The sequence below is a fragment of the Camponotus vicinus genome, unplaced genomic scaffold, assembly GCF_025532165.1.
Source record: "Camponotus vicinus isolate PSW18456_S1 unplaced genomic scaffold, iyCamVici1.0 SCAF_1, whole genome shotgun sequence".
In the NCBI taxonomy this organism is placed as follows: domain Eukaryota; kingdom Metazoa; phylum Arthropoda; class Insecta; order Hymenoptera; family Formicidae; genus Camponotus; species Camponotus vicinus.
The window spans coordinates 7798475-7824932 of record NW_028141945.1 but is presented as its reverse complement, the minus strand read 5'-3'; the positions used below and the strand labels follow the sequence as shown (position 1 = coordinate 7824932).

General features: G+C 30.2%; 4 protein-coding genes across 7 annotated transcripts in view; 1 reads left to right on the top strand and 3 right to left on the bottom strand.

Moving 5' to 3' along the window:
* Window positions 1-698, bottom strand: part of LOC145971428 (basic phospholipase A2 10) — a 56127-nt gene extending 55429 nt beyond the window's left edge. Inside the window, exon 1 of the mRNA XM_083099062.1 lies at window positions 587-698. The gene's annotated coding sequence lies outside the window, so the exon portion shown is untranslated. The remainder of the gene's footprint in view (window positions 1-586) is intronic.
* The window catches only part of LOC145971360 (uncharacterized), a 150450-nt gene that overhangs the window by 95936 nt on the left and 28056 nt on the right, over window positions 1-26458 (bottom strand). The window contains exon 2 of the mRNA XM_083098927.1: window positions 11104-11223. The gene's annotated coding sequence lies outside the window, so the exon portion shown is untranslated. The remainder of the gene's footprint in view (window positions 1-11103; window positions 11224-26458) is intronic.
* Ccha1 (neuropeptide CCHamide 1) lies at window positions 254-8193 on the bottom strand. Of its 4 annotated transcripts, none has more exons than XM_083099135.1 (5): window positions 6750-7004; window positions 3020-3055; window positions 2640-2895; window positions 824-998; window positions 254-719 (listed from the first exon to the last, which is right to left on the bottom strand). In XM_083099135.1, the coding sequence occupies exons 1-5, from the start codon at window positions 6841-6843 to the stop codon at window positions 693-695; spliced, it is 588 nt and encodes a 195-aa protein (XP_082955261.1). In that variant the 5' UTR covers window positions 6844-7004; the 3' UTR covers window positions 254-692. The 4 variants fall into 4 exon arrangements, with proteins under 4 accessions (XP_082955261.1, XP_082955241.1, XP_082955250.1 ...); XM_083099115.1 differs by lacking the exon at window positions 254-719 and adding an exon at window positions 7475-8193 and having other exon boundaries at window positions 782-998; window positions 6750-6922; XM_083099124.1 differs by lacking the exon at window positions 254-719 and adding an exon at window positions 7475-8193 and having other exon boundaries at window positions 782-998; window positions 6750-6905.
* The window catches only part of Scp2 (Sarcoplasmic calcium-binding protein 2), a 32246-nt gene continuing 22416 nt past the window's right edge, over window positions 16629-26458 (top strand). The window contains exon 1 of the mRNA XM_083098867.1: window positions 16629-16838. The gene's annotated coding sequence lies outside the window, so the exon portion shown is untranslated. The remainder of the gene's footprint in view (window positions 16839-26458) is intronic.

Sequence of the window (26458 nt, the reverse complement as noted above, 5' to 3'; positions counted from 1 at the left end):
TATTTAAATTAATGTCAACAACCGCATTTATAAATAAATAAATTCTGATTTATCATGTAAAAAGAAATTAATGAAATGAATATTGGCACTGAGTCTTGCACAATTAAATTAAATATTTGAGGCTGTGTTATATATTTATTTTCATATTGTATATATATGTGTATGTGTGTATAGTTTTATCTAATTTTTACTAATATATCTTTTTTTTAAATAAATTATATTTTATAAATTAATTTTTATAAATTCTTATAAATATAAAATCAGGCTTTCAGATTTATTTGATAAGTTTTACAGAGTAGGAAGAAGATAGAGAGCTCTTTCAGTTTCACATAGATAATCAGAACTCTCTATAGTAGTAGATATACATATACAATCTCACAGATTAGTCGAAATAGAATACTGTAGTAATCAACAAAATTGCTATCGTTGAACATTTTATATAATTATATGTGATTAAAACAGAACTGCTATCATCGATAGTTTTATTATGGAAGAATATATTAATCTTCTAGTGAAAATTGTTTTTCTTTAAATACAGGTCGAATATTAAATCAAATAGGAATTTAATAAAAAAACATATACATACATTTTTACAGAGAATTATATTATTACTTTGATTGTAGATCTGTTTGCTGATCTGTTTGCTGAAAATTCTTTTTCGTCACTATATCTTACAGTCTTTTACATTTCGTTTATTTCGTATTTCCATTCTCTTCATTCTGAAAACAAACGCATCATTAAATAAGTATTAATATTTAACAGATAGATGCGTAGAAAAACATTAATAAAAAATAATAACTGTTAATAAAAATATAAGACATACCAGAAATTTAAGTATATTTAACTTTTGAGGATTATTAATTGGCTTATCGTACTCATCAGTTGGAACTAGCAAGATTTCTGGAATGTTTTCAAGTTTTTCGTTTATATTACGCATTACATCTTGTGCGTTGCTAATCTTCTGCTTATTGTTTTCGTTTTCGTTGTTAATTGGAATTCTGCAAATTGGTGTTGGTTATTATATCAGTCTCTTATATAAATTAAATAGTTAAAATAGTTCTAATCTTCTAATAATAAAATAGTTCTCTCTTAAAGAGTTTTAATAATATATTAATATAATACATTAATAAAATATTAATATAATATATTAATAGAATTACAAAAATAGTTTTCGTAATGTGTGATATTATCTAAAATATAAAACAAATTATTAGAAAGTAAATATTCAATTTAATTGCAAAAAAATTTTTGAACAGAAATTTGAAATAAATACGAATTAAAAATAAAATTATAAGAAGTTAAAGATACTCTAATAAAATATTAGATAATATTAAATTAGAACTGTTAAACACAGTTATAAATCTACTGACTATCTTGATGCAATGTCTTTTTTAATTAAAATGTTAGAAACCTTAATCATGAATCTAATGATTCATAAAACAAAGTGTAAAACTTCCAACGAGATTATTCAAAGTTTAAAAACCTAATCTACCTTTTAAAACTACCTTCTCTTCGCTAACTATAAAACGTACTTGATTCCTTATAATTCTATATAACTTTGTCATTATTTCTTCAAAGATAAAATATTTAGTTCAATATTTATTCAATCATAGTTTGTGTTCTTTCGTCGCAATTTTTGTGTCTTGTATCTATGTTTTAATCAAAAGTGGAATTTAATTTTTATATAATTATATAATTTACGTATTTTCTTTTTTGTGTAGTGAAAGTTTATTTAGGATAGTAATTATTTAATTATAATTATTTAATTCTGACAGCTAACAAAATATAATTTCAATATTATAGAACCATAATTATTTAATTTTGACGGTTAACAAGAAAAAATTGTTAATCTGGATTCATCAATTTGGATGAAACTTTGTTAATACATCCCTGGCGAAAATAAGAAACTTTATAAAGCGTTAACAACCGTTGAGTGAGGGTTTTCTGAGAGTTTATATGCTTTTCAAACTTTGTAAGAGCACTTACATAACGCTGTTGGGTTTTGAATGCTTATCAAACGCTGCAGTGTTGCAATTTTTGTTCTACAAACTCTTTATATAATGTTACATGAAAGTTTTGCAATGCTGAGGTAACATTTTTCAGAGTACGTTCAGTAAACATCTTCGTGTACAGAGTTTACTCACACTTTTCAAACGTTTACGTTTACGCTATAACGTACAAACGTCTTTTAAACGCTGCAGTGTTGCAATTTTTGTTCTACAAACTCTTTACTAATCGTTTTTAAACTCTCGACGAACTTCCACAAACGTTCATGTAAACGCCAAACAAACGTCTTATTTTTGCCAGGGATAAGGTAAGATATGTATAATATGTTTTATATTTTATACTAATCTTTATATATATAAAATCTGACGTGTTAAGATTAGAAGAGTATTCCAATATTCCATGAATATTAATATACATATATTAAAGACAACATATGTAAAAGACACAAAAAAATCTAACATTTATTAAATTTTTTAGGTAAATAAATGTCAAAAAATTTTGTAAATAAAATATCGATTTTGGTAAAAAAAAATAATCACGAAAAATGTTGTGTATATTTTTAATAAAGAAATTTTTATCAAAATCTCGTGCTTGCTTGACGCTCTCTAGTTTGTTCCTCGCAAAAAATTCACCTGATTGATATAGTGCTATCATCATTCAGTGATGCCGCGTCCCACTTTGATGGAATAAATGTTTTATCCTTAGGAAAGCTGTTCCATCTAACGGGATATTTATCCGTCAACGGTAATATGGGTTGTCCGGTAATCAAGCGGGATAGAATCCACTGCGCCTTCGAAGAATGCACGACGTTCTTCTGCGGGGATTTGCTCAACAAAGACTTAGCTGTCAGGATGCGCATGGCGGGTGCATCGCTGCGCTTTCCGTGCGCTAAAATTTTTTTATACCATGCAAACTAATTAAAAGTAAATGTATATTGATGCAGACATTACATTATTCTCATGATGAAAATATTATTATTTTGTTAAAAGTATTAACATAAAAAAATACGTACCTCCCCAACAAGAATGTCCGTAGCTTAGACAGGATCCTGGATAAAATGACATTTATAATTATTGTATATTATAATATATTATTGAATAATATATATTATATGAATTCAACTCTTTCTTGTCATTAACACTTTCACGTCTTATTATATAATTAGCGATTGAGGAGAGAGAAATATTTATTTGTGTGAATGTATGTGTAAGATATTAAGTTATTAGATAATAAGTTATATCGGAAATTTAATTTCAATTAATGACATGGCTCTGTGTATTAAGATGGTGCATGAAAAAAAATTCAACCAGTAAGTTGTAGGAATAATATTATGGTGCGTCAGGCACTTAACCATGGATAAAACAGAAACCGTGTTCAGTGCATTGCAAAAGAATGTAATAAAAATTTATTTGAGAACGCTTATTACACTATTATATTCCCCAGACGATGTTCCGCGTTAAAAACGATCTTGTGAACATATAAACGGTATGGCTAAGCTCGCCTCGACATTCCTTGTATGCAGTGAATGCTAGGGCATATAACATCTCGTAAAATTGGCTTCCCATTATTTCGTTATTATGATTTCGTCCAGCGTCGCGCTTTAGAACTCAAATTCTTTTGTATTCTCATTATGAGAATTTATTTATTCCGAGAAATAATACGTAAAGAATCTAAGATTTTATGAAAAAAATTTTTAATATCAAGAACATTATAGATATTAACAATCTAAAATTAAAATAATTGCTGTAACTAAGTATTTCATAAATAATCATTCATATTTAAGAAAATATATATATATTATGTGTATTGATTGGGACATTTCAATATAATCTGCGTCTACGTCGACAAATCTATTTGTAAAATAGATCAGGAATAACAATCCATAGAAATTCAATAAGCGTTTTTTTAAGTAAGTAAGAAGTAATTAAAATTGCAATAATCGGATTAAAAGAATGCTCGCATCGAAAGGTGTAAATGGAATCGAAAGCAGAAGTATTTACGTTTCGCGCATAGAATAAAATGTGAAAACGACATTCCAGTAGGTGCTACTTTCGCGGCTCTGTTTCCCCGATGGATCTCTTTTGTTCATATATGTATAAAATGTGAGATGTGAATAAGAGAAATTCATTTTTATTGATCGGATCACGCATATCCAATTTATCATCTTTGTACATGGCATATATACGTCAGAAGACTCTGGGTACCTATGCAATTTTCATTTTCAAAGGTTACTCTGGTATTTGCTTGAATCGATGCGATTTTAGATATTTGTCTTCACCTAATCCGAGCCGTGATGTACTCACGCCCATCTTATTCACACAAAGGATTATGATGACCACTAAGAAAGCTGGCAAAGGGCTATGATAGAATGTATAATAGATAAGGGATTCAGATTCTTATTTGAAATAATTTGGATTACATTTTTCAACCGTCACACCTTCGCAAATATATATTCGGAATCTATAATTTTAAATTTCTATTCTTTCTCTCTTTCTCTACGGGCGAATTTTGATTCAAAATTAATAAAACGCAATAGCGTATTTTTTATAGAAAATATAATAAAAAAATTTTTCTCTCTTCTTTGTTATTTCATAAGTTTTCATTATGTTATAAGAAAGACGATGGGTAATTAAATGACAAATATTTTGTACATATCTAGCAAGGATCGAGATATTTCTAATATAAAACAAATTTTAAGCAAAGAATTAATTACTCTTTAATTCTACGTTAATTTAAACACCATTATTTTATACTAATTAATATGAAAACAGTATAGTGAATAGTAATTTTCATTCCCATTTTGTTTGTCAGGAAAATAAAAAATAAAAATGTCTTTATATATTGCATTAGCAGGATAATGATTTTAATAGCAGTAATATAACACGAAAATAAATCACAAATAATATTTTTAGAAAAAATCGTTAAAAAAAGCAAAGAAAATCTATTTTTTATATTATTTAAAAGATTTATAATCAAAAGAAAATTTAATATTCTGAAAATGCTATATGTATGTATGTCTGTTACGTGCGTGCGTGAATGTATGTGTGTGTGTATTTGTATTTTCATACATAATAATTTCATATCATACATAATAATATCATTATCATACATAATAATATTAATCTAGCCACCTTTAAGTTTTCACACTTTCTTTTGAAACATTTATTTTAAAATTCACTAATTTTCTTGCGTTATCTCTCTCTCTCTCTCTCATGTGGAAAAGCGTGAATTATTTAAATACTAATGACTATCGAGTATTCTGTCAAAGATGGTGAAAATGTATACATATACTTCTGCTTAAAGAATTCATAAGGATTTTATTGTAATGCAAATATCATCGTAAATTTATGCGTTCAATTCCAAAAGTCTTATTAAACTTTTAATAATTCAATACATTAACACAACTATCATTGTGTTAATGGTATAAACACAACTATTATCGTATTAATAGCAATAACAAATAAATTTTGTCCAAAGAGAAAATTTATTTTATAATTTATAGTTTAAATTGCACAAAGGAAACAAATGTAAAAAATATGTTGAGTTATTGAATGCAAATGTCAAGTTTATATCAATTAAACTTTTCCAATTTTTACTAGTCCCCAATTAATTTATGGCAATAAAACTATATTACAGCTTTCCTCATGATAATCCATTTAGCGTTCCAAACACTATAATAAACTTTATATGATTTTCATCCTAAATTAATATATATTCCATGTCCGGGAATAGATGACAGATATTGCATTGTTTTGAATAATTATTTTCCGCTCGATGCACAAACAAATTCAATAAACATTTTCCTCTTTATACATGTTCCAGCTAACGTCATCATATCATCCAATAAACACTCAAGTTTTTACATTAGACTTCATGAAAATATAACCGTGATTAAAGAATAATAAGATACAACCGCGCACTGTAAAATTTAGCTTAATCACAATTTTATAAATACATATATATGTAGAAACTATTTGTACAACTGATATTTTGTCTCGATCAATTTCGAAACTTTGCTAATCAATCTATGTTTTAAATAAAGTATTAATTGAATATTCATATCGAAATCGGAATATACGATTACAATATAGTTGACTTTTGATTAATCTAAAATTTTGAAAAGAATTATTTATACTACAGATTAATTTCAATGCGTGTTTTGATTTGAAATGCGTGCGTGATTGAATTTATATCATGTAATAACAAACGAAAAAGTACGGGACATATCAATAAATCCATTTAATAATAATACATGTATGTCTCTTTTTGATTATTTAAATATTTTGATTCTAAAAACTGCTTTTTCGAGAGGAAGTCAATTTATTAGCTATTCATTAATTCAAGAATGTCAGTTTTAACATTTATATGTTACAAAAATAGAAGTTTGTATATTCGAAAAAAGACACAATTGTATTATGCTAATTGTATAATGCTTGTCACGATTAATAATTTTTAACATTTTGCAATATTTTTTAATATGTGATATTATGCTTCAAGATAATAGAAGTAAACGCGCTATAAAAAATTTTTTTGTTTAATATTCAAATATATATATACTTTTTTATGATGTTATAAAGTTCTACTATATATGTATACTATTATATAAGTATTTGCATAATACCATATGTATATAAAAATTCTAATATTCGATTACAATTTCTGATCACGAAAAACATAGAAAGAAAAAACAGAGCTTATACAAGATGGAGCAGAAGATTAATATGACGATGCATTGTACCTACCGGCCGCGCAATCAGCGATGCAGAAGATTAATGTAATGATACAGCTCAGCATGATAATTGTCATAGTGCGAGGTTTTCTCAAAGTCAACGCCATGTGATAATCTTAGTTGTTTTACTACGTAAACGATCAAAACAGATACGCTCGGGAAATGTGGCCTGCAATTATTTGCCGCCTGTAAGTCGATTTAGCGAAATTTATCTTTCACAAGAGAGAATGAGGAAAATAAATTGTAAAACAAAATTTGTTCTAATTGTTATCATTTTTGTCAGCTTTTGACATTGATTTAAACATAATGTATTTTTTAAAACTGTATGTGTGTGATAATTATATTAACATAAATTATCTTGTGTAAGTTAAGACAAATAAATATTTCTATATAAATATGAAAAATAAATATTACAAATATTATTAATTTATATCATAAATATAATTTTTTTTCATACTATAAATTTACATCGGTTAAATTAGTATTATTAAAATATTATAAAAATATTTTTAACATGAAAATAATATTTCAAAATAAAAAAAATATGCCTTTATAAAATGTAAATATTATTGTTTCTCAATCAAATTTAAATAAAATTTATTAAGACAAATTTTTTAAATTTACAGATATTTTAAATAATATTTGAGATCCTTTTATTCTCATTTCTTACGAAATCCGGAAATAAAAAAACAACGGAAGAGAGGAAATCTCAAGTATATCTCAAGCTATCGTACTGACTGTGGATTTTGTTCCGTTGGCGATTTTTTCTCTCTCGTATTCTATTTTCTCTCTTTTTCTTGCACTCAGAAAATCAAAGTAAGTATCACTTGCGTTCACCCTCGCAGAAATGAGCGGGACACGTACGGACGCGTCCTGCGCGCGTTCACCAAATCGAAGGAGAGAGGGTTTTTTTGTTGCTCACGAAAGTGATCGATCTCGATCGAAGAGGTCGGCGAGTGAACTCAAAGCCGGGGAGCGATGCGACCACCGCTTTTATAGACGTGTGACGCTGGCGCTGGTTAACGGCGGCGAGCTTAGTGCATGGTGGGGTGGCTCTCAGGATGCGCACCTGCGTCGGTGACGGTGAACTTCGTCCGAACGAACAAAAACAATCATCGTGGGTGGGCTTTAATTGAAAATTTACCATAACACTAGGATTTTGACGTTAACCTCGAATAGATATCGGGAAGCGTGTGTAATCGAATATTATTTAAAAATAGGTTATCGATACATATAGCTATTTTTATGGCGTAAAAAATTAAAATTTTGGAAAAATTTTTATCATAAAGTTTGCTATAATCCAAATCTTAACTGAGTATATCGCATCTTTTTATAAAATTCAGAATTTAATTTTCATATGCATAGTCTCATATTTATTATTATACATTTAGTACATATTTAATTTCCAATTCATTCAACTGATTTCAGAATCACCGTTATTCTCTTCACATACGTGTAAGTCCTTTGATTAATTTTTATATTAAATATCTTAGCAATCAAGTATCAAAATTTTGAGAAAGTACGTTTGATATTTAATATTCTTACAAAATTAATTAAGAGTTAAAATATAGTAAAATATAATTGAATTTAAATATATCTTCTTGTCAGAATTCAGAGAATTTAATTTTTATGCATAGTTTCATTTTATGTACTATTATATATTTAGTGTATATTTAATGAATTTCTAGTAAGTTCACTTATTGTTAGTTTCAGAATTATTACTGTTTTTATATTATGGATTCTTTGCTCAATCTCTACATAAGTATCTTCGCAATCAAGAGAGAGAGAGAGAGAGAAACTCTAAGGAAATAAAAAAATTATTTCATTTTATACATACATACATACATATATATATATATATATATATATATATATATATATATAATATTCCCTTAAAATTATATAAAATAATATAAAAATCATAATAAAATATAATAAAACTTGATAGTAATATAATAAAACTTGATAATGGATCTTGATAGTAATTCATATGAATGAATAAAAGTACATATGTAAAATTTATATTAAGCTTTACGTAATTGTTTTTGTGGAAGCTGCATTTTGTTCATGTTTGTTAGTCAATCAAAGATAAATAATGCACGTACTATAAAGTTAAATGCGCAAATATATAAAAATAAATAGCGTACATCTTGGAATTTTATAAGTAAGAAAATATTAAAAAAAAAATTTATCAAATTTAATCGTCGCTTACAAATAAATGAAAAAATTATATATATACATGAATAATATAGCAACTATAAATGTATAACTAGATTTATGACGCTTATTTGAACTTTGTGAGAAAGATAAATTCTTTAATTAGCTGCAATCTATTTTATATAACAAAAACGATAAATGTTTCTGATGACGTCCAGCTTCTAATAATTGCATATAAATAAAGCGATGTCTATTTTTCTGTTTCTATTTTTCGCAACAAATTTTGACGCAATCATATATTTAAAGACTCGATTTTGTATTGTATTATATTTATTCAATGTTTTATAACATATGTATGATTTTTATATAACATATATTAGACAAAATATCAATAAAAAAAGATGGAAACATCGTAATAATCTTATATCTCAAGTAAAAATATCTGAAATATGTACTTTTAAAAAATTGCGACGTGCATTATCTAATATTATTAGTATCTGCCACCTATCCAAATATTATATCGCCCATAGTGACCATCTGGCCGTGTAATTAGATATTGTCGAGAGAAGCAATAATATTTCGCACACACCAAATATATAACAAACATAAATACAATTTTTCGTAGAAAGAAGCATTTTTATGAAAGTAACCAATGTATCTTTAGCGAAATAAGAGTCCATTCTAAAAAAAATTAAAATTAATCATATCTTTTCAAATTATACAAATTAATAAAATACTGTGTTATGTATCGTGTGTTGTGAAGCGAGAAAAAAGTGTAACAAGTTTCTGGATAACTCTAAATTGGCGCGGATATCTGCAAGTAGTATAGGTGCGTCGCGGACATCCGTAAGTAGTTACGCAGATTCGTAGTCAGACCGCAGAGCATATATAGACGGACGACGGTGCATCTGGCGCTCGTGTATCGAGTCAACAAAAGTGCAATATTATAATAAGTATCTCCGTTAATAGCCTACCTAATTATATTTGCATCGGTAGACAAGGATTTGAATCGGAACGCAGAATAAAAAATTTTAACTAAATCTCAATTAGATTGTCGTACAATAATTTCAATCGTTTGTGCTGGCACGTTTTATACATGGAACACACAATGATCTAAAGAAAAATACAAATATTTGTAATAGATTTTGCAACTAATTTTCGAATGAAAAATATCCATTTATCAGAAAATTAAAATGAGGTTGGTAAGATATTTTTAAAAAATAATAATCCTAGGATCTACTAGGTATCATTCTTGCAATTTCCTCTTTTTTTCGATTTCGAGAGCATGTTACATTTTTCATGTGTGAAATATATAATATACAAGAGACGAGATTGATTTCTGATAATCATGCATTGGTTAAAGATAATAATAATCAGCTTAGAATAATAATATTTTTGTTTGACCATATTTTGAAGTATGAAATTTTCACAAATATATCGAAAATTTCAATATCACGTCACTGAAGAATTATGTCAACAGCACAGTATCATCCGCTGTGTTTCATCATGAAGAGGAGTGGACTCGTACACCAGTCGTAAAACCTAAGTCATCAGAAAAAGGAAGAGTGGCACAAGTTGCTTTCGTTGTCAATTACTTTTGCGGCCCTTCGCATGAAAGGCAATAAACGAGCAATTTAATTTAACGCGCATAAAGAATCGTTGCCGAAACGCCATGATATTTGAATGTTTCGTTGAGTCATTTTCGTCACTTCGCGTTCACGTTTAATATATTTTTACGGCGCCGACTTCGTGGCGCAAAATTCGTGGGGTCGACGTTGTAACGCCTTCGTCTCTAAGCAGAATACTAGCGTTAATTTTTCAGTGATTTTTTTTTCAATATTTAACGAAATATTAAAAAAGTATGTTACCGAGAGAAATATATTACCGATTATTATATTTCGTTTGAAATACAATATGATTCTGTCCGATAATTCCGCGTAAAATATTTATAATAAATTGATCACGAAACAAGCGAAATTAATTTTATACAAAATATTCGTATCATTAATGAAATTCCCGAGGAAATAATATTGAACAAATAATAATGTGCAATTGACGAATTCTTTCTGCTTATAATCTGCCTACAATATCTGCGATCGAAATTCCTCGCTACTCGCATATTAAATGACTCGATGAGTCTCGGAAAGAATTTTCTAGAAGTCAAAAGCAATATTCCGAATCGTTAGGCTTGCAGGAAGTGCTCCACTTACTTGAATTACGTCGGCCTCTCGAATATCTCTCGATGCCAGATTTCGCGATAATGAGTCAGATTTTTTCATTCCGGAGATTAAAACGTCATTGAGCAATAGTAAGACCTCCCATTGGATACTCTGCAAATAAAAATATATGTTATGTATATATTATGTTTTAATTTATCCAGCTCTTTGCTGCGCGTTGATGAGAACAGGGAAGCTTTTTAATTCGAAAAGTTCGAAGCGCGGAGAAGTAACTCTGTATTATTATTATTATTCTCCCGATTGATCGATCGGAATATTCATGAGATTAGTTGGACAGTTCATTATTGATACCTAACCTTGTTAATATTTTGCTTTCACACAGGTAACTTATAACGGTCGAAAAATCGTAATAAAGAGATATTTGTACAGAAAGTGTTTGTTTTTCCATAATCCACATGCTATTGCAAGTTGCACGTGTTTTTAAAGGACGATAAATTTATACAACTGTTAAATAACTATTTATTTCCCCCTTCCCTATTTTATCGCAACGATAAAATTTTTATTATATGCACAACAAACGCTCGTGTTGGCATGAAAATATCGACATTATAATCGGAATCGCAGCGGGACGCGTGTTCTCGACGAAGCGAGTACCATCGTGAATCATCGAACAATTTGCTGAAACAAGATTTCGAAAATGTAACGTAACACATAGACCGCGCACATCGAACGGCGCACGTCGTATACGGGATCACGGACCATTTCACTGCAGCATCCGATATGCGCTTGCAATAAAAAGGGGAACAAACGAGCCGCGTAAAATGTACAGCGTGTCGATTCCGTGGAGGCATCGCCACGTGGGTGGATGCGTCGCTGTTAATATTCTATTTTCGCAATCGTGCGAATTTAAGCTCCTTCATACGTCGTGGTGTTACAAATGTGTCGACTTCATGACGTCGTGCGCATTACGAGAGCTCGTCCCTCGCAAATGTGCCGTCAAAAGACCCCGATTTTACACGAAATATCAACGATATGCAAAAAACGCCTCGATCCATTGTTCGAATCATAGGAGGTCGGAAGGAGTCCCGAGCTTCCGCAAAATCTTATATTTACGCGCATTTCCAAGCCAGGATATTAAACGGGCGGTGTTTCTTTTTAAAATTTCCTCGTATATTTATAGGGATAGTTTTCAAATATTTTCGAAGACATTGTACAAAATTTTGAAATATATATTTTTTTCTCTTTTTGAAGAATAACTTTAGCAAACATATCGCAAATATATTCATCCCACGCTGTTATTTAATCTCACAGAAAATAATGTATTATAATATTTCAATAAAACAAATAAATATTATAAATCGGACATATGTAAAAATAATAAATAACAGAGATTTTCATCGAAGCAAAATATATAGTATACTATTTCCAATGATTTTTTTTAATTTAATAGGAATCTATATTAATAATAATATGATAGAACGCGTTAGAATAGGAGACAGAGTTTTTATTGGATCTTTACTCGTGGATTTTAACTAACTGTGAAATGCGAACTCTCCCAACACACATGTCTAAAATCCATTTTTATTGTTGAAATTTGAGGTTAACGTTTCAAATAACTATGTTTAAAAAAATGTACTTCGGAGAATTTTCTATTTCAAATGTCAAACAAATTCAAAAGTGAACGAATTAAAAAAAGAAAATGTAAAATAATTTTTTATATAAACGCTTTCGTATCATTTTATTGCTTGTATATCAATCAAATCTTTTTTTTGCATAATTAATTAAAACTATAAAGACAAAATTATTACATATTTACAAAAATATATTGTTTATTATCGAAAGAATTAAAAAAAACTTTAATTTTTTAAATAATTAGCATTTATTTGCAAATTAATTAAAGACAGATGCAAATGTATAATGAGTTGCACAGAATTGACATTCAATTAACTCTATCGATTGACAAATCAGTTAGATACATTTAAATAGATAAATTCAATTAAATAAATTTTAATACTTGTTCTGATTAGCATCTGATTAGTTATTTATCACTCGATGTAATCCAACAATATCTAACAATTAATTAAATACAATATTGTTATATATCGTCGTATTCTTCTGATCGCGATGCGACTGTATATTTTGCTTTTTGGCAAAATTTTGCATTATGCTTTTCATCGCGACCTTTCGCATTTCTTCATATTTGCGACATTAATGTTAGTCACCCTTCTTGCCGATTATACGCTAATATAAATGCGAGATCAGACATGCAGAGTGAAGAATGATGTCGAAAGCTTTTGGCAGTAGTTGTATTATCTGCAAATGTATCGTACGAGCCGGAATATGGCGTGAATGCCAATTAGAGTGAAAAATCTGACAATATTACGACCTTATACGATCTTAATGTTTACGTGTTATTTCGAGCAAAAAATGTTTTCAACAGTTTCATAGTTTCATAGAAGATAGGCATTGCACATGCTTCATATAATTTTACGTACAAATTTTTTTGTTGTATCATGTAATTATTTTATACATCATATTTATACATTATTTTATAATGAAGAAGTATTTCTTGTGAATCTAGCACATTATTTTCAAAATCTTGATATAATCGAGATTATATGTTTTTTTCTCCAAAGCATTCTAGATACATTTTTGATACGTTCCTAATAGACTTCTAATAATTAAATGTAGAAAACGTTAATTCGAGGATATATTGTGCAACAACAAATCAAAGCTGATTAAACTCGCGAGAAAAAATTACGAGCTAAGTGAAATCAGCATGATGTATAAGCAAAAATGTAGAATGTAGAAAGCTAGCTATAAAGAGAGTAGCTTATGTAGGCACTTATGCGCTTTTATAACTAACATTTAGACACCGTGGGTAGTCTTTTATGTGTACATCCGTTTTTATTGCGTTCAAAAAGGTAGTGTACATATTATTTTAAAAAAATATTCTACATCTATATCTCAACTCTTTCTTTTTCTGTCTCTTTCTGTCTCTCTCTCGATTTGTAATTATGTAAAGAGTTTTCATTCTTGCACTTCTTTTATTTTTTCATGATTTTCCCGTCTAAACAATGCACTTACGTCTGTCTTATTTTAAATATTGTATATAAAATATAAAAGAATGTAATTTATTAGCTCGTTTGCGTATATATAAATTATATTAATTATCAGCTAACTCTAGTACTACTATGTGTTGTACTATCACACATATTGAAAAATATATTATATATAACTTTATATATACAATATATATATATATATATATATATATATATATATTTATTTATATGTAATGTTATATTTTTTAAGGTATATTTTCTAAAGTATTTTCAATATCTATATTTTAGAAAAAATATATTATTACACGTTAAAAATATTAATTTAACTATTAATGTTAACATAGTTTAAAAAGTGAACGATATTGAATATATCGTTTTGCACACATATTGCGTGCAATATATTTAATAAAATATTTAAAAAATTGCATTTTTTGTATTTTAAATAATTTTGTATGCTATCATAACATGATAAGAGACCAAGCCCTCTTCAGAATCTTATCGGAATTTTTACAGTCGTAAGCTCTTGCGATAACTGTAAGCGAATAATAACGTCACCGATATATTTTGAGATTTCCGGTGTAAATTTTATTACCGCAGGATGGTGAAGTTCATTCTAAAAGCGACCGATGAATTGTCGGCGAATGATTCTTGTTACCGTATTGTGATAAAATTGTACGCTACCTGTCTTTTATAAATTTTTTCCCATAAAAATTAATTCTAAACAAAAGTATTACTTTACAATAAATATTTAACTCATTTAAATATTTATTCAACTTCGAATATTTATTCGTAACTGCCACGTTGCCTAGAATGCTAAAAACTGGAAAAAATGTATAGCTTCCGCTTGAAAGCTCGTGGCATTTATGCCACGAAAAAGATATTGCATATAAACGGAACAATTTCAAAATTTTTCACAATTTTAAGCATTTCTCAAACGGACTTATTAAGAAATATATATCTAAAAATAACACTCGAGAAAGATAAGAATAATAGCTATCCATAAGAAGCAAATAACGATTAGGACCGAAATATAGTGAGCTTTAGTAAGAACTAGTAGTGCCATCAATAGTTGCAGAGGCTACACGAAGCGTGACATTATGAAGGAAAGTTGTGGTTCAAGCAATTTTGCTGTCAGAAGCGATATCACAGAGCTAGATAAATCTCTAGGCAGGCACTTCCTATCCACCTCACTTCGTAAGCCCGTTTCAAGATGATTATCGTTCATAATACGTGACGAAGCAAGAAATATATGCTCCGTTTCACATCTTTTATTAAATTCATAACACTCTTCAAAGATTTTTCTTCCTCTTAAAAGGTCAAAATTATTAGAAAAAATTGTCGACATTATACAACCATTTCTTGTAAAGTAAATCAAGCAAATAGTTCAGCGTATCTGTCATCCGTCAGTAAAATATTGAATATTCCGTATTGTTTAAGTGATAATATGTATGTTTTCTATTTGATATTATGAAAAATGTTAAGTTTAAATCCAAGTGGGGATTTAAAAAGTTTGTCGTATCAGCATTTAACGAAGAAGTGATAAATTGACGAGTCACACGTCGAGAAAAGCTTACAAGTACTTGATACGGTCATGATTTCTTTACATTCGATTGCTCTCAAGATGCCGATTCAGCAACCATATCGGCGATTGACTGAAAACTCGAGATCTTGGCTTAGATTTTGTTTCGTCAAACTGTCATCTTGTATTTGCATTTCAGCAGTTCGCGGTTAAGCATGGTCTTTTCGAGAAATATGAACTATATTTCAATATATCGTACATATAAATGATACGATATTAATTTCAATGTAAAATGATAATGTAAATTTTTAGTTAAAATTTCTTTATTACGATTTCAATTGTATTCTCCTATTACGCTTTAATTAAAGTTTTGAATAATACGTATTGTTGTTAACTGACTTTCTTGATATAAATGTAGTATTGATTATATGTGTAACGGATTGCTATTGGATTATTGTTCTATCCATGATTCTCATGGAACTGATTTTTAACCATTATTCTCGTTACTGCTGACTTTTATTTTCCGACATCTTTATATAAATTACTCGATACATGTATATAAACAGTAACGTCAATTAAATATACATCACTTTAATGCCCTCTATTTTTTTACCGCTGCAATGCAATTATTTATCGACACACTGCATTATTGATTCGAGGCCCGCATAGAATATGAAATATTGAAAAACTTCGTTACTCTTTCAAATTTGATTTTATGCGAGGACTCCGACAAATTCACGGTGCCCGGAGAAGGATTTAAAATACGTCGTTAATGTGTATGATTCACGTAATTCACGTGTCTTCAATCATTTAACAAATGCTACGCAATCAGGTTGGATGATGCATCATTGGTGCACGTGGAACCTGGCTCTACGAGACTGGTCGACGAAGGAAATGAGCGGACGGAGCTTAAGGGGCCGGTCTGCGCAAGCACAGGTGCAAGTTCGAGGGTATAAAGAGGAGAAGCTCGGGCTCGCGGTGCGCACTTTGTGCTTCATCTGTCCGTCATACAGATCGCACAATCGGTCTCGACATCCCCACTTTCTCTCTCGCCGAAACTTTTCCCGCTGCGTTTGTAACTGCAACGTTATCGGTTGCATTCGTGCGTCGTTTTTCCCCGCATTTCCGGCGGAACTTTTCGACAAGTTGGACTCTCCTCTTACACGACAGCGTATACCTCGCAGGTGAGTCGTAATGTGAGCTTTAGTATCTTTTTTTTGCTCTTTCTTTCTTATACTCTCTCTCGCGTATTCTTAGATGAAACTTTACGAGATTGTTAAGAAACTCTTCATTGAAACTTCAAGTGAAACTACTTTACTTTGATTATGGCTCGTATTATTATGCTATCATCATCTTGCGAGAAAAGAATTTTCGCTCGCCTTTTACATCAACAGAGAACAAGAATAAAATTAATTTCAATCTTATATCAATATTTGGAGTAAAAAGAAAATGAATTCATAAATTAAATTATAATGAGTTAATGAATTAATGTTTGTTCTGCGCGTGACATTTTATTAAATGGTCATATTTACTATGCAGATAATTACTTGTCAATGTTGTAACGAGACGTTGCAGTGAAACGTGTGTGACACGACGTGTCCACCGAAACATTGACAGTCGAGATGTGAAGTGTTAATGCAGATCGAATGCGGTTCGAGATTCATTGAGGTTTAGCGCAATTGTCGTTAATTATCCGTTAATGTAAACGAGAATATATCGAATTTGTTAGAATAGGCTAAGCAGATTTATATTGTACATGTAATCTGATTGTGGATTTAGTACACTATCACAATTTGACAGGTAATTATCTTCTGTTTAATAATAATTATCTTCTAATTAATATGAGATTCTGTGTTAATTAATATGTATATAAAATTCTGGATTATTTGAAAGTTCTTTGAACATAAAAAATGATCATACTGTGATGCTCTGAATTTTACACATATACAAGATATCCGTAGATTATATATATGCGGATATATGCAGATTTTTGCATAACTTTTTCGCTAGCCTCCCACACATATACAATCTTTCTTTAATTAATTAATGGAAGTTTAGTTTTACATCTAACTATTCATGATTAAAACAAGCAAAAATAAATTTAAAAAACAGCAAAAAAAAAATCGCCAATACATCGGAAAAAAATGAAAATTTTTCCTCCACTTTACATACATTCGTATGCAGTTTTTGTTATTTGACATTTTAATATGGTAAACGAAAACAAGATAGTAATCATATGAATTTATAATATTTTGCTGCAACGAAAAATTTTAAATTATCACATGTGCGTGTAATTAAAAAATATAAAATAACATGGAAAATTATAGGTGATATATGGAACATTGTTATCGACATGTAACGTTTATAAATTACATTGTTAACTGGACATTTGATTTTAACATGACGCTGGACCTCTTGGTCCGGATCAAGTGACGAGAATCCAAATACTTTAGCGAAGTTTGATACCTCTGTGTGACAACCTGGAGTGACTAGGCTGGAGAGAGGAAGAGCACAAAGGTGCACTAGTGTTATTTGAAGCTTCAATTACGCTAAATGCGTGGTTTTCGCGAGTTTATTTTGCGTCACTGTCTCTTAGTTCTTGCCATTTTTTCACGGTACGTAATAAGTGTGGTAGAAGCGAAAAAATAAACGTGTACAAAGAAAAAAAGCATTTGAAATGAAAATTCTTATGTTATTTGTCTCCAAAGCTTATTATCTAAAGTTATAGCATACAAAGCAGAATAATTATTATTAAAATTATTGTTAAAATTATATATGTCAGTTTAAAAAAAAGTTCCCTTACTGAAATTATAGAATTTACAAAAATATGCAATTTATTTATAAACTGGCTTTTTGATAATCCGTGAAAAAAAGGATATGAATTTTTCATATTTTTGCTGAATCATTTTCAGCAATTTTTTTGCTCGCAATATCCTAGGTCAGTTCGCAGAGTAAATCGTCATATTATCTTCGATTTCCCCTCCCGCGCGTTCTTTCTCTCTTTCTTTCCACGTTACCTGATATATAGCATTCTCTATAATAATGTGTGCCGATGGAAGAAGACATTTCATTTTTTATGACGCACGATTACTACGCACGTGTGCGTTCACTACCGCAAAATCACCATTTGATTATCGATAGGGTGCTGTGATATTTTATACACCGCTAACTATAGACGAGAGGCGAGCGACGATGCGTGCGGCATTGAAATTTGCGGGTTTGAACGCAATTATTAATTTCACAAATTAATGGCGCCATTAATAAGTCTCGCGACACGTCTAATTCGTAATGGCAAGCGATAAAGCCGAGACAAATTTATTGCGAATTTCAGTTGTATAAAATAATATGGACGATTAATAACTAGAACATGGCATATTTAATTATTAAAGATGCGCGACAGCAAGAGATTATAAATATATAAAATCTTAAGATCACACGATCAATTATATGACAATTTAGTGCGGTCCTTTATTCTTACGTGATAAAAGTTATTATACTTCTCGACGAGAAATCTCGTCTGGCTGCTATAAAAGTTTCTCAAGATGTTATTACGATGACTTTATATCCTTACCGCAAAGTGAATTCTGATTTGAAGTGTCACGTTATCAACTGCATTATAACTGTTTAAGCCAATGTCCTTTGACATTAATTAATTTTCGTCATAATTTATTCTAAAAATAAAAGAATCTTTCCTCTCTATATTATTCTCTCTACAAGTACAATAAACGCAAGTGACATTTAATAATTGAAAAGAAAAATTCGTAAAGAACAAGTACAATTGCAATTGATATTTATATTGCACATTTTCCACCGGAATCGACAATGCAAATAGAAAAATCATGGCATCTTCATGCGTGCTATAAATGTATGATCGCAATCGACATATATATCACCTCCTAAGGCTATATCCTATTTGATCGTTAAATATTTTATCGTTTCATCGTCTCGTCTATATAAAAATGGTCCGTTATTTTCATAAAAATATATCGCGATACACTTTCGTTTTGTATGACTATAAATATGATATAACAGTCAGCTTACATCGATTACAAAGCGATAAATATTTCGTGCTGTAAAGATCGTCGTATCAGAAGTGCCGACAATTGAAATGGTCGTTAACATCCGTATGTAAATTTCATTATTCACCGTTAATACGATAAACGCGATAGGACTACGTATTATTCTTCGCGGAATTTCGCGGTTTCTAATGAAATTATTGCGCAATTCATTTTCGTTTTCGCTCCGTTGAACGCTCATTGGTCGCCACTACCGGCACTGCAGATAGCTTTTACACGATTTTGTCTATTACGCCATGTCGCGATGTGTGTGTCGTAAATACTATTAATCCATACATGCGGCAGAACTTGCACGGAGAGTACGCACCATTTGTTATTTTATTATTGAGTCGGAAAATATTTTGCTGTCCTTAAAAGATAAAAAAATAGAATTTATTTCGTAAGCACTTATTTGACGTAAAAATATTGAAGGAGTTAATTGCAATCTTGTTAATCAATTGAAAATTATATTGAATCGAAGCTCGTATTATAGTAATTTCTGTTGATTCAACGGTCAGTTCTCATTGAAAACAAACAACCACGGCAAAATGATTAAAAAATATTTATCCGTGAGTTTTTGTATTTTCAATGCACTCGCTGCGCTGTCAATTTATCGCGTGTGCCTGACGTTCGATTCGTAATACGATATCACAATCCTTCCTATGTGATTAATATAGGATAATGATTTCACGCGAATCATTATTTGCTGAGAGAAAAGAACAACGATAACTTAATTAACCATTGTACCAGCCATAGAAGATAAATAGAGTTTTTCCTCTCTTTTGACCCGGTTTGCGAATCACATTACACAATCAACATCGAGAAATTAATTTAATTGTCCTCTCGTCGAGAAGTTTCGCGCTCGGCGACCCTTTATTACAACATTATTACCACGCGCCAGTAATGTTTTCGGAGTCACGTTAATGCATTTAATAGTGTGGCACGAATGATCTCGTTATGATCTCCGCGAAAAAAAAATGCGCGCGTCCCTGACGGAATACCAAGGCAACATTTTGACGGAAAACAATCGGGATTTTTTTCTCTCGAAAACGCTTTTCTTCGCTATGAACTCGCGGCTTTTCCTTTTCTCATGTTAAAGAAGCGGTCTGTGATCATTCTCCAAAATTTATGACACTTTCTACTACTTTGACTATGCGGATCTTTGGTGTCGCGGGAATAATTTCCTATATTCCGTAATCACAGATCTCTGCATAATTCCTTCGTCGCAATCTAAACTCCTTTTTCCGCTAGGAATTAAATTTAATATCATACAATTAATTTTTTAAAGTCAATGTGAATTATTTATATTACTTTTTTTATCTGTTTTTCCCAATCCTTGTAAAGATTAATATAGAAAAATTATTAATATAGAAAAAAACATATTTTATATATAAATTTCAATAAAATTTTAATACCTGATTGCCTTACATGTGTGTAACCTAATAAATTTATATTTAACGACTATGATTATCTAAGAACTAAAAATAGCACATCTCATAAAAGTATCTACAATACTTTGCGTCATCGAGAAGATGGGTCGCTATCTAATATAATGAATCTCACATCCTTTACCAAAAATGTATATTCAACTTTCCCCCTTATGTCTTATCATCACCGTATCGGGAATAATTTCCCCGAAGAAAACCAATGAACATCGAAAATTCATTAAGATAAGAAATACGTTTCATCGAATACTCATAAATGAAATTACAGTATTGCTTATTACGCTAGGCATCCTTCTATCTCGTTATTATTCCGTTCGATCAAATGATACATTTCCTCGGGCAAAAACAATTTTCCTCTACTTATTATTATCTATATTATTGAGTCAGTGAGATTTTGAATCGGGGAATATAACGACGATTATTATCGGAGGAGAATATTGTGGATTTTGTTTGATGGAATATAAAAAGTATCATTTTATATTTTCTATGTGGTTATCCCTGCGTAACTAATAGTTAACAATTTTTTTTTTAATAATAGTTACTTTCAAGAATATTTTTTTTTATTATCGTTGAAATATATTATATTTAATAATGATAGCTTTCGAGAATAATCGTATAAAAAGATCAAAATAATACATATATATGTAGATTTGCAACGATGGTAAACTGAAACTGTGAAAACGTGATATATAACAATTCACAGGCTCTGTGTTATCTTGTTTTCCTGTGTAATCGAGCTTGTAATATAATTTTCCACTCGTTTGCCATCCAATTTATACAGACAATAATAATTTCATGATAATAATTATGGAGGATCGTAATCTGCTAAAAACAATCGAAAAGAACGTAAAAGAAAAATCAATAATATATTTTTTTATATTTTTAATTTATACATATAATTCTTTTCGTTATTATTTCCGAAATCATCAATTATACGCTTTAATATCAAAAGTTTCATAATGCGATTTTCGATATTTTTCATAAATATGTGCATAGAATACAGTATAGAAACAGGACAACATATACATATGTATGCTAAAAACTTTCCGGAATACATCACGCGCGATTATATTTCGTTGTACAGAGTACTATCGTATCGGAACTTAGCGACGTAGAAAATTGGCAGTTCGTTCGAGTATAATGGACGTGTAACATTTTTTGCGAGATGCAAAACCTAGAGCGGTAATTTTTTTGTCTCTGTCATTTATCTCAAAAATTTACTATGCATGTTAAATTCCACATCGCGTCGAACGGCAGAATGAGAGAGAAACGGCATGTCACTTACACGATCTTTATGGGATTATAAAAAAAATAAAAACAAAAAAAAACCATTTGTCGCGGCGCTAGTTTCTTTCATGTCATATGCATATGCTGATAAATTGTTCGGTTAAGAAGAGTTTCGAATATATGTATGTCTCATATCGTCAGTTTTATAACTATAAATTCCTTGCTTTGCGATGCAGGCCGTGCAGCGTTATGTAACTTTAGAAATTGTTTAGGTCAATGTTAGGTCCCATACACGTGCAGTATTTATATAACACACGAGGAATATATCCATATACATTTTGATGAACAATTGAATAAATGTAAACAAAGAATCTCCTTTTTTTTCGTTTTTCAAAAAAATTAGATATAATTCAAAACATTTAACACTTAAATAATTTAAAACATTTTTATGCGCATAAATATTGTAGATAGGACTCGAATTTTAAATTACAGATCTTCTCTAAAATGGATTTAATATAAATTTCTTTGATAAATTTGCAATTATTTAATTGAAAAATCTTTTGGAACAGAAAACAGAAATAAAAAGTCATAAATTATGTCATCCAAATTATATAATGTATTAGTGATACCAGACATAGATCAATTCTTTAAACGATTTCGACCATTATAGAGTTAATCGAAACTTTGTGTAATTTTAATCTTGTTTTTATTACTAATCAATCGCGCGCAATAGAACGTTATATTTTAAGAGCAAAACGATGAAAATGAAAGCTGATGTTTATTGATTTAAGAAATTTATTTCGATGTAGCATGATTTTCTATATCTTCTATTAACTATTAATTATATTAATTCTTTCAACAATAATATGACTCTATTGCAAATAAAAAATCAAGTGCATGAAGATTATTAGTGCATTTTAAATCTTTCTTAAATACATCAATTCGATTGCATATATTGATTCTGCATGCCAATCAAAGTCTCAATTATTTGCACAAACACAATTCGTCGATAGAATAACAGAGCAAGTTGGGCAAGTTGTTCGATTGCACTTTCCACAGTCAACATTTGAAAGCGCAAGAATACTCTTGGTAATTTTGGCTTTTCGTTTGTCTGCATAGTCAATCGCATAAGGGATGTAGCAATAAAATTTTGATTGATAAGTTTGCTATGCTGAAGTAAAAGTTACTGGCAACTTCATTTGTGAACAGTGATATGATGCTCTAGAATCGTCGGACAGGCGCTGTAACAATGTTATTTATTGATATGAAAGAATTTGCATATTTTTGCGCGAACAGAATTGAGTCGAGATGCGTAATTTTAAAACGTTATTGAAATTGCAAAACACAGCCATTATGTTTATTAAAAAAATGCAAATTTACGCGAACCTTGTCAATTTGCGATAGAATTAAATAAGCAGTTTGATATTTTCTATTTATTTGTAGAGAGAGAAAAAAAGTTATTGCATTATATACTTTTATTAAAATTGTAAGTATATTAATTTTGTTACTATATTATATTTAAGATGTTTTTTTAAAAGAAAAATTTCAATCATATCTTTCCTTTCTGCTTCCGGCCATGTTTAATATTAATAATATGTATATCCTCTCTTCTATTTTAAAATATCTGAGAAAGATTGATTAATCTAATCCAAGCGCTTTTTTCTCTCTTTCGGAATTAATGAACAAACATTTCTTATAATACGAAGATTATGTAAGCAAGTATATACCGAGAAATAGAGATAATCTCAAACTGTACAATGTGATACTGCAACATTAATACTACACCGTAATGGCAGTGTAATTCCAAATGCATTTACTCAACTGTTTCTATCCGACTGATATTACTACTAATTGCACGTTTTAATAACGTTTCTTCTTATTGTTTTATCTATTTGTTTATTTTGCGACTATTTATTAATGATTCTTCAAAATCTTTAAATTTTAACAATACTCTCAATTTAACAGCTATCACTTTTTTTCGCGATATATATGGTTTCTCATTATTTAAGTAAAACTTTTAAACAAAATTACATCTTCTTTTGGAGCGCGCATTAAATTAATCTTTCTCGAGGAATCTTTTTCGATAAAAGAAAGTTAAACAATGTAAACTATTATGAAACAGTATATATTTTGGCAATATTTACACAAGTTTATATTTCGAGTTCGAACAAAATTAAAACCGCGAAAGGAATGCATTTCGTTGCATTCCTCGGCTTTTGCATGCGAGAATAAAAAAGAATATAACCCGATCGTTATTGTAACGATGTTCAATCTCTCTTTCTCTCTCTCTCTCTCTCTCTCTCTCTCTCTCTCTCTCTCTCGATAGAAAAGCGACGATAAATGCAAAACAATATTAACACGATTTCATCTCTGAAGTTTCATAGGAACACGATCGTCTCTGCAGCAATTTAACGCGCATCCCTACAAGTGCGCGGTGCACAATATGCATTCGGCTATCCACTAAACGGTGCCTTAAGTGCGACCCGAAATGCCATTCGTAGGAAAACCTCGGAAATTGACTCAAACAAACACGCGGAAATTGGCGGTTTGCGGGCCGCAAAAGTTGTCTTAATGGCAAAAACAAACGTAAAATTAAGGAAACATCAGTAATGATTGCATCTTACGGTACCAGTAGAACAGATAATGGAATATAGATAGAAAATTATCTTTCTTCTGCGCGAGATGCGTCGTTAAGACTCGGTAAATATCTATTAAAAATGAATTTGCCAGAGTCAATCCGAATTTAAGTAGCAGAAAGGAAGCGACATTTTTATCCTAGAATTTATCGTAAAGAACGGTGGCAGCAATTTTGAAGAAATTAAAAACGCATTTGCCTGAAGGCATTTATGCAGATCTCTGGTGCGTTTCTTGCGAAAATACTATATATGTGTTCGCGGGAGAGAGAGACTTTCGATTCGCTACGTGCGTCACATTTTTTCCCTTTGTGTGTGCTCTCTTGCCGCGCAACTTTTAACAACACCTTTCTTTACATCTATAATTAAGTAGAGGGTCAAGCCGAGCGTTATTTTACTGCGCGGAAAGCAGCGGAAGCATTTTTTCATGGTGCGAGTTATTTTATAGCATCAGAAAAAAAAACATTTGACGACATCATGACAATGCTTTATAATGCTTTGCTCTTTATCCTGCTTTGCGACCCTTGTGTATAATCGATTGTCAAATAACACTCGTCAAATGTCACTGTTTTTATTTTCAATAAATGGTGTGCGCAAATTCAATTTAACAAGTGGTGTATCTATCGCAAACATTGACGCTCGCATCTCGCAAATGCCGAATTAAAATTTACTTTTGACGAGAACAAAAGAGCCGAGCGAAGAAAAAGATTTCATTATAACATTCGTACGTTGAAATTAAGTTGTGCAAATTAACAATTTCCTCCAATTTCCTCGCTTTTTCAAATACGGAATTATCTCTCGTATTTTATAACAGAGATACTCTAATCATACTGCAACAGCGTGTTCGTGCAAACAAGTGGTTATTTTTAATCATACGCGTAATTCACTACTCGAGCATTTTATTATGGCAGTGATTTGCGTCTTGTAACGCGTCGTAGAAAAATATGCTTTAATTTTTTATTAAAATAAAAATATTTTTATTTAACATTTTAATTAAAGATTTTCTCGTATAAAGAAAAAAGAAATCAAAATTGCGCAAAGTAGGATTCTAATCAATCGCACGTTTACTCTTTTCCTCTTCCCTCCCTCTCTTTGTCGCGTATCTTGGTTATAATTAAAAAAAAATTGATTAACTTGTAGGATCTATTCATAACTTGTTCATACACCGTTCAAAGCGATAAGATAAATTTATCGATTGACAGCATATGTTGGGTTGCGTCACTTTATCTGCCATATGCACAAAACGCCGACAAGGTAAATGCAAGTAAGAACAGGGCGATTGATTGAATTCAGGCATGGGAAATCAATGATTGGATGTGTGTTTCGAGGCTTCGCGAATGAATGCGGCATCGACCGACCGAGCGTGACGAGAATCATAATCGATGATTAATAAATTTAGAGAGTTGATCTCATTAAACATCATCCCGTACTGCGCTCGCACATT

Excerpts from the sequence above, each read along its gene's own strand:
- Ccha1 (XM_083099115.1), bottom strand. The coding sequence starts at position 6,843 with ATGGCGTTGACTTTGAGAAAACCTCGCACTATGACAATTATCATGCTG. Across the intron at positions 3,056-6,749 it reads CATCGCTGATTGCGCGGCCG|GATCCTGTCTAAGCTACGGA; the intron begins GTAGGTACAATG and ends CATTTTATCCAG. Across the intron at positions 2,896-3,019 it reads CGGACATTCTTGTTGGGGAG|CGCACGGAAAGCGCAGCGAT; the intron begins GTACGTATTTTT and ends AAAAAATTTTAG.